The sequence below is a fragment of the Cuculus canorus genome, chromosome W (assembly GCF_017976375.1).
Source record: "Cuculus canorus isolate bCucCan1 chromosome W, bCucCan1.pri, whole genome shotgun sequence".
In the NCBI taxonomy this organism is placed as follows: Eukaryota; Metazoa; Chordata; class Aves; order Cuculiformes; family Cuculidae; genus Cuculus; species Cuculus canorus.
In genome coordinates, this window is record NC_071440.1 from 16,052,607 (window position 1) to 16,062,021 (window position 9,415).

Genomic DNA, 9,415 nt, shown 5'->3' on the forward strand with positions numbered 1-9,415 from the left:
CGCACTTGAGCATGTATTTTCAGCTGTGGTGGTTCTCATCCTCTGACTCTGAAACAGTATTAATAGTACTAGCTGGAGGAAATTTTCTCTGTTCAGACAGAGACTAGATATAGAAAATAATCTGTGCCAAAGAGCCTAGATTTAGCAACTGGGAACAGAAGTGGATTGGATTGGAAATGATTACTGACCTTTTTACCATGGCTGTGGGCTTAAACATAACAAATGATTTTGAGAAGTCCACTTTATCACAATGGAATTCTATAAAAGTGTTCAAAACAAGTATGATTCTTTGTCATCATGCTTCTTGCTAGTAAAGATTTCCCTTAATCTTCCTCTTAAATTCTGACTTGAATTTGATCACCTCTTATTTTTGGCATGCTAGTTTTACAGAATGAATGAAAGATATAATTCTTTCAGTTATTTTTTTATTTAATCAACTGGCTATAAATCTAGTGTCCTCTCATTGATTTTCTTCTGATCTTAATATATTGCTCTAAATCTTAGATGAGACATTGAATATAATTTGATTTTAATTCTTAAGAATTATTTTTAGTTATTACTTAAGCTTTATTTTTAAAATTCTGCTGTTTGCTAATAATGTCATTAAATATGTTTAGTCTCTTGGATGTCTCAGAGGCAATTCTAAGGTGATTGTAGAGATAGTTAGCTCCAAACACTTTTGCTAAAGAAATCCAGGTTTTACCTTTAATGTATAGGAAAAAGACATTTGCCCAGTTGAGAGAAAATTATTTCCTGAAAGGCAGTTGGTTAATTCATTATCTGGATTACGAAGTACATTTTGAATGGTGAAAAGGAACAACCGTATTCTCCTGGGTTTTGAAGATATTTCTGTGGAATTAGACACAGTCTCTAGTATCAGAATGCTTCAAACTGGTTACTGAATTTACTTTGGTCTGTGAAACTCCATCTTTAGAGAAAGCTAGTTAAAAGACTAGTGTTTTAGTAGAGCTTGGAAATAATAATAGTGATAATAATAGAGCTTGTGTAGTGTAACTAGTTAGATAATATAGTTATCATTGAGTGTTGGGTACTGAAGAAAAATGGATCGGGGACTGAACTGAAAAATAACCTTTAAAACTAGCAACTTCTCTAAGGTGTGGGAGAGTATCTGATCTGGTGGTTATACTATAATACATAAAGACAGGTTTTTCTTAGTAGTCACCAGATTATTTTTTTCATGTGTAGTTCTAAATGTGCAAGCTGTTGATCACAACTGCAAAATTGTTATTCATTGTAGTGAAAATATCTTGTCTTAAATGGAACAAACAAGGATTATCTGTTAATAATATAATGTATTTGAGCAACTGACTTGCATACAAGAGATGATACATTTTACATGAACAGTAAGGCAAGTAATGGGTTTGAACTCCTACTAGAAAAAAAAAGGGACAGCAAAATGAAATTGTAATTCAATGTTCAGGTATCATATGGAGCTCATGGAGATTTGAGGACAAAAACCCCAAATGCTAAATCTTACAAATTTCCCTGTCATTAAACCAATAGGTGGATTTTTTTTTTGACAGAAACGCCACCTCCAGGATATATTAGTGAAGATGGAGAAACGAGTGATCAGCAGTTGAATCAAAGCATGGATACAGGTAAAATTTATTTTTTTCACCTCTCTGAAGACTTGGGATTACTAGTTGTGATCCCTCTGCATAGCAACATGAATTCAGCCCAAATGATGATGACAGCAGTCCTCTGTACTACCTGGGATTTTCTGTTTAATGTCACTTTGTCTTTTGTGAACAAAATAATTTTTTTCTAGGGCAATGCTTTTAAAACATTCTGGGCCATTTTAAGTACATTTCATTTGTTTCTTAACAAAAGCATACAGGTCTAATTAAGTTTTCATCAGAAAGCTTTAAAATAGGCTTTAATAGCTGACTGATTTCAGCCTACCCCTAACTTTACTTTCTGGAAACGGGTTCATTGAAGCAAAATGTCTGTTGGCCTAAACAAGGTTACAGAAATTTTGAGAACCTGTCTCTTAACTCTGACAACCTTATCACTTCTACCATGTTTCAAAGTAATTCTTGTATGAAAGGCTCTATTGAAAGATTAGTAGAAACATTAAGCATTTGTACCTTTTGTATAAAAGGGTTTCTAGATAATCTGGTTGGCCTTAGGCTTGGACAAAGCATAGTTAATGTGCTGGATAAGAACCTCCTGCGATGTTTTGGCAGACTTGAGTGTGTTGGATTAGCTAATGTTAGCAACCTTTTTCAGTGAAGTTGATTCCAATTAACTGATTTCTGTAAGAACTGCAATATTTTCCTACTATGTGGCAATAGGTACCTTAATTAAAAAAGCCTGACATCAGCAATCATTGTAGGAATGTTTCTGTACAAAGCTGCTCTGTATTCTGCCTACTAGTTCACAAATTGTGTTGGAGCGTTCATGTTTTTCTGAGATTCTTTACTGGAAGGAGGAAGGGAAAAACAATTCCTCAAATGAAGAAATCCAGTTTCTTCTTTTCTAGAGATAAACTCTCTCCTTTGAGAATAGAGAGGTAATATCTTGATATTGTCTCGTCCACTTTTTCTTAGCTACTTTTACTGAATTTGGGAAGAAGTCACTACTTTCTCACTGGAGAAATGCATAAGTAAAGTTATGTTCACAGAGTGTGCGTGAAGTGAGAGATACGCTAAATACATCAATTGACATCTTTATTAGGAGGGGTAGGTTCCCAGGAGTCTGGAGAATTAAATATAATCTTAATTCAGAATAAGCATGTGACATGCTTGAAAAATGGTTGTAGGATTTCTGAGATTTTTTAATTCTAAAGGACTTTAATGTAAAACTACATCTAGATAATGATTATACCTACCCATCTGAAATAACAAAAATCCTTTGCTCTGAAACGATCTATTGCTTCAACAGGATCTCCAGCAGAGCTGTCTCCTAGTACTCTCTCCCCAGTTAATCATAGCCTGGGTAAGCTGGAATTGTTTCTCTGTGTGTGTGATGACTCATATATATAAACATAAAAATTAGAATGTACTTTTAAAGTAAGAAATTTATTAGAAGGAAGCTATTGGGTTGGCTATTTCTGTAACGGTTGAACTTCTAGCTAAGAGAGAGGACAATATGGTTGGATGTGCAGGAATAACATTTATAAAATAGTTCAAAGGATGTTAGCCTGTCTGTAGTGCTGCTCAGACTTGCTGTCTGCCTTGTACGTGTGTTCTGCTCTTCTCATGTACTGTGACTTGTGACCACAACACAATTGTTGCTTCTACATTAGTTGCCCAACTGCTTTTGATCATGTGCCACTGCTGTGTCTGTATAAATGCCTCAGGAAGATCAAATTCCCTTGGATTTGTTTTAGAAATGGTGACGGGATGTGACAGGAAAATGCTGTCCAAAATGCTAAGTAATTAGAGTAGGTAAAAAGGGGAAGAACAACAGGAAAAGCTGAAGATGCACAGGGAGAGTAAAAGGAGCTTAGAGCTGCCTTTAGATAAAGAGACAGTATAAGATCTAGTGTAATTAATACAAGGGAATGTATTTTTCACATCAATGTTTTTTTTCCTTTGGGTGGTTCATTTTTTGGTAGTTTAATCTTTAATGTAACCAAAATTTTTGCAAGTTATGGAAAGACAACAGAAATGTCTCAACGTCTGGTACTCACAGTAACATTAGCTTAATCATTTTGCTGAGCAAAATGCAAGTACTGAACTACATGTGCTGTGGTCAGATTAGATCATCCCTTCTTCCCCTCCTTCCCATGTGTGGAATATTGAATTCCCTTCTGTTTACTGGGGTAGGTCAAAATGACAGCAAGTGAAATATAGTTTCCAGAAACGACAGTGGTAATCTCAAGAGACGAAAAGCAGGATAGATGGATTTCTTTTCAGCCTCAAATTCTGCATTAAGCTTATTTTCTAAAATTTTTTTTAGACTTACAACCAGTTACTTACTCGGAGCCTGCATTTTGGTGTTCAATAGCATATTATGAATTGAATCAAAGAGTGGGAGAAACTTTCCATGCATCACAGCCTTCCCTGACCGTAGATGGTTTTACAGATCCATCAAATTCAGAACGATTTTGTCTAGGTCTGCTTTCCAATGTAAACAGAAATGCTACAGTGGAAATGACAAGACGACACATAGGTAAAAATCTCTGATCTTCTAACTATTTAATTTAATTTTAGCCATTAAATTATCTGGAATGATCTAGGTAACATGGGCAGATCTGTGTGTTTGGGATCCTTTCACCCTTGTGCAGCCAGACATTGAACTTCTTTCTTGAGACATGCCAAGGAGAGCTTGGTCTCTTCTACAGAAGTAGAAAGACAGAGATCACTGCTTCTGAAATCAGTGGGAAATGTAGCAGCTTCTGCTACCACAGCCAGCTGCAATTTAGGAGAGATGTAGTGATGACTGGAGCTGAAAGGAGCTGCCTTTCCTCGATCAGTAGTCACAAAGTTGGTGGCAGCAGCTGTCAGACTGAGCATGGCACCGGAGAAAGCCACTCAACTGTATGGGATTTCTGTTGCTCATGTTGCTGTTGCCTTTTGGAAAAGACGATGCACCAAAGCATTCTGAGGGGCAGTTTTTTGGCTTTCAATTTCCTCATTGGACCACTCTGCCCTGGGTATAATTTATATTCAGAGTTGCTTGTAATTGAAATTTAAGCTTTAATTACAAAATATTGACATGTTGCTTAGTTTATTCTAATTTATAAAGTGCAGAATGGACATCGATAGCACTTCTTAATTTGTTTTCCAAAATTGGAAAAGCTGTCATTGAGATAACATACTGTTTCAATGCAATCAAGATTTTCTTTGTAATGGTTAGTAAAAAATATTGTTTTTCACAATGCAGCATCTTGACTTTAAGTTCTTCATTAAACTGCTTCTTTTTCTTTCTGGATTCTTTTCTTTAGCAACATTCATGAGATTTTTTTGGAGTTTGCTTTTAGTAAAGAAGTTTAACCTCTTTAGTAGAACCTTCTGCCTCCTTTATGCCAAATTCAAATGCTTGTCTAATAAAATTATAGATGTGCAGAAACAGGCTATGCCTGTGCTGATTGACAAAAAGGTCAATGATGAGGAAAAGCAAAAATGTAAGGAGCTCTCACATTTTGTAGAGCAGCTCACACTTTGTTTGAAAAATAGTTTCTCTTCCCCCTTTAAAACTATCACCTTTAATGGACCTGTTAATTAAGAATAGTTTTCATTTAAGATCAGTTGTACGTTTCTAGTGCACATAAGAGAAGTAATAACTGGTTCAGATTTTTTTCCACTCAGAGAGAGAACAAGATCACAATTTAAAACTGAACAGTACGATTTCTTATGGATATTTTAGTAATAGGATTAAATGGAGTAGTCTTGTTTCTCTCAAAACAGTACAGAGAGAGGCTATGCAGTGGGTTGTGAAATAGTGTGAGCACATGTAAGTGGAGAGTGTTGAAGTGGTATACTTGTTTTCCTTTTTTGCCACAGTGACCTGTGTCATTTCACATACAATGCTTAATATTAACACAAGTTTTAATTCTGTTGAATCTGATCTTTTTATTTCAATTTTGATATTTCTTGAAGTGAAAAAGTTATTTGGTAATGAACAGTGCTTCTTAACTTGGACTTAGTTATAAGCCATCACATGGATAGAAAATTTTTTCTTGCTCTTGACTGAAAAAATATTCTGCTTCTCCTTCAAATATTGTGTGTTTGCAGGAGAAAAATGCAAGTTAATTGTGTTTGGCTCCTGCTACAGCTGTCAACCCAGCAGTGCCATCTTGCAGATAACCGATTGCTGTTGTAAAGAAAAACCTTGACCTTCTCTGAAACAAAATACTCCTTGTCTGTTAATCTGCTTGGGTCATATCATAACTAGAGTTCCTTTGAATTTTGCTACAGGAAGGGGAGTCCGTCTATATTACATTGGTGGAGAAGTTTTTGCTGAGTGCCTAAGCGATAGCGCAATTTTTGTTCAGAGCCCCAACTGTAATCAAAGATATGGCTGGCATCCTGCAACTGTGTGCAAAATTCCACCAGGTTAGTAGCCTACCAATGGTCTTGCACAAAAATATCCCGTGAATGTATTCACTGGATCATACTTGCTTTCCTTTTGATAGTTTTTTCATAATTTCATGATTCTGTGTAGCAAACGCAAGTATTCATTGATTGTACCCGTTTGACTTTTTTCCTTTATAGGATGCAATCTAAAAATCTTTAATAACCAAGAATTTGCTGCTCTTCTGGCTCAATCTGTGAATCAGGGTTTTGAAGCAGTTTATCAGCTTACTAGAATGTGTACCATAAGAATGAGTTTTGTTAAAGGATGGGGAGCTGAATACAGGTAAGAAAAAAACCTTTGCTTTTTAATTTGGAGTTAACTTTTCTTCTTTCACTAATACGCTGTTTGTCTGGCTTGAAAGCCATATATACAGGCTTCTTGCTGCTACTGTAGATATGCTATCTGCAAGTTGAACCCCTATTTTTCTTCCCCTCAGCTATGGAGCTCTGAAGTCATAAAGACCAGTAAACTGATTTTACTGTTGCATTGAAGTCAGCTGTTGAGTAAGGGATGTCAAAGTTCTGTTTCCTAGCTCAGTCCTGCTTGCTTGCTTATTGTGGTGAACTTGCCAACATCTGGAAGTTTCACTGTGCTATGAGACTATTTGCTGTTTGTTAGATGTATGGTCATTATGGTCTCTGTCCTGCTCTGCATGGAGTATGAGTGTTAGGTTGTGGTGAGGGATGCAGTTGATAGTACCTGATGGAAGGAATTGAAGTCACTTGGAGTACATTCTGCTGAATAAAACAGCTGGAGAACCCCCATTTAAGGGATGTCAAATATTTTGGAACTTGTAGTGGAAGAAACTTTGCAGGAATAAGATGACTGTTTATGTAGTGAAAATGCTAAAAATAGTTTTTTGACTGGAAAAAAACATAGTCTTTTATCTGCTTTTTTAATAGATTCCAATTGTATTCTCTATTAGCACAAACTAAGAGCTATAGTTGAGGACAGTTCCTGTTTTCAATGTACTATGGGAATTTGGGAAGAAAAGGAATGGCCTTCTAACTGAGCAGTATTAAAGATTTCATTATTTTTGAGAGCTGGAGATGTGGTTTTAAACAAATCCCTTAAAACTCTCAAAAAAATTGTCCACTGAAAGAATGAAGTCCGACATGTCAATACCCTATTGCAATACATAGTCATAGAATCATAGAATGGTTTGGATTGGAAGGGACCTTAGAGATCATCTACCTACAATGCCCTTGCCATGGGGCAGGGACACTTTCCACTAATGATTTTTTTAAAATCCATATCATTTCTGAAGTTGAATAAGGGTATGTAGGTTCCACTATCAATCCTGAGGTTTTGATTCTCTTACCTGCTCTTGAAATATATACATTTAAATAGCAGCATCAGTACCCGGGGGAGGCTTCTCAGCTAAATGAAGCAGTTTTGTGAAAGCCTAATTAGATTAAATGAGAAATTTGAGTAATGGAATAAATTGGTACCTCTTTGTTAATGAGAGGTACACAACAAAGAATGTCTCAAGTTTAAACAACTGTTGGATTTGGCTCAAAAGGAGTATGTATATGCTTACACATAATTAAATACAACATTCAAATCAGAACAGAAGAAAGGCTTAATCAGTCTGATTATATGGAGACAACTTGAAGTGAATGGAGTGTAAGTACTGGGTTAAAACAATGGGGAGGCTTTTGATAAAGTTATTTCTAAGGAGGGAGAATGTTGGTTGTTAGTAGTCTATAAACCCTTCAGAGACTGTAGGACTGAAAATGCTCCAGAGGAAACACTGCCAGAAAAGCACGGAAACTGAATACTGACATAGTGTTGAACTAGTTTCTTTGAATCTCTCTTTAGGATGATGCTAATAAATTATTGAGGCACAAAACTAAGTTATGCTGCAGTTGTGATTAAAGCAAGAAGAGGTTGCTACTGCAAGCACAACCTTGAATGTAAATGAATATAGCCCGAATTGTCAAAATAGAACAAGAAGCACTGTAAAATCCATCATTCTTGTTAAAATATCCATGCTTCATCATTATGTCAAAAGTGTTTCTTATAGAACAAACTTGGGCAAAGCCAAAGCATTACTCGCATTTTAGGCATATGGCATATGTGCATAAACATGAAGATATGGCAAGGTGGTAGATTATAAGCTTGGTAGATAAAATAGCTTATAACTTTTTGCTTGATATGTGTTGGTTTAAATTGAGGATGGTGGTAGAAGTTCAGATCACAGGAACTATCCAGGTCTAGGGTCATCTTCTGAAGAAAGTTAAGTAGATTTATTACAGCAAAGAGACTTAGTCATATGTGAGCTGGAAATCCATATGTAGAGAGGAGGCTGAGTTTTCTTCTACATTTATCTTGTCAGTTGCTCCAAAAAGCCAGACCTTATGATCACTATAGTATTATGCTGTTTGGCCATGCTGACAGTGCAGAGCGGAGTGTTTCCATTCCGTATTTCTCAGTAGTTGTCTATAAAATTCAAACCAGTTATGCATGCAGTCTCTTTGAAGGTTGAGATACCAGTTGCACACAGCTATCTGTGGTATGAACACCACATTGATTGGACAGTCTTCAGTTTTGAATTTCTTTTTTTTGAAGTAAGGCTCTTCGTGTGGCACTTCAAAGTTTCAAATGCTGCAGTTCTTATTTTCCAGAGTAGAATATTCTCAATGTATTATGGATAAGCATGTAGTTATTGATGTATCTTATAGATGGTGGGGTATTTGGGGATTTTTTTGTTTCAAAGACTGAAAGAAGCTTAGTAACAGTTATTGTAGTGGTTGCAGATTTTTATCTTTCTATGTAGTAGATATAGATGGAGACATGTTTGATCATATGATGGAGAACTTTATGGCAGCCAAAGCTGCTTTCTGACTTTCCTATTCTTTTTTTTTAGACGGCAAACAGTAACAAGCACTCCTTGCTGGATTGAACTTCATCTGAATGGACCTCTGCAATGGTTGGACAAAGTATTGACTCAGATGGGCTCCCCTTCAGTACGCTGCTCCAGCATGTCATAAAACTCCTTCCTCCATTACCAGTGGGCTAAATATCAAGTCCAATCAACAGACTTAATATAACAGCTTGTCTGTTGTAATGTGTGTGGTCCCCATGAACCGTTTACTATCAAAAAAGGTGGTTGTTTTTTTTCAAATTAAAAAAAGAGAGAAAAGAAAAACAGCACTTGAGGTCTCATCAATTAAAGCACCTTGTGTATTCTGTTTCCTCTACTGATACTAGATGAAAATTTAGTGTGTAGAATGCCTTCTTCAGAAAGAAGGGACAGTTCTAAAGACTCTTAATGGTGGTTTTATTGATTATATAATTGAGTGTCCTAATGGTTTATCAATAACATGAATAGCTAAATATGTGTACAGGTAATGTATCATGAACTCAA

The 9,415-nt window shown here is 36.0% G+C and overlaps 1 protein-coding gene across 4 annotated transcripts in view; it reads left to right on the forward strand.

Annotated features, from left to right (window-relative positions):
- LOC128850255 (mothers against decapentaplegic homolog 2) overlaps window positions 1-9,038 on the forward strand; it is a 42,706-nt gene extending 33,668 nt beyond the window's left edge. For 3 of the 4 annotated variants that reach the window (XM_054053254.1, XM_054053255.1, XM_054053256.1), the window contains 6 exons: window positions 1,545-1,619; window positions 2,905-2,958; window positions 3,925-4,137; window positions 5,886-6,023; window positions 6,183-6,327; window positions 8,915-9,038. In XM_054053254.1, coding sequence (XP_053909229.1) covers window positions 1,545-1,619; window positions 2,905-2,958; window positions 3,925-4,137; window positions 5,886-6,023; window positions 6,183-6,327; window positions 8,915-9,038 — 749 coding nt within the window. The remainder of the gene's footprint in view (window positions 1-1,544; window positions 1,620-2,904; window positions 2,959-3,924; window positions 4,138-5,885; window positions 6,024-6,182; window positions 6,328-8,914) is intronic. The other variant, XM_054053257.1, reaches the window with a different exon arrangement.
- The last annotated feature ends 377 nt before the right edge of the window (window positions 9,039-9,415 follow it).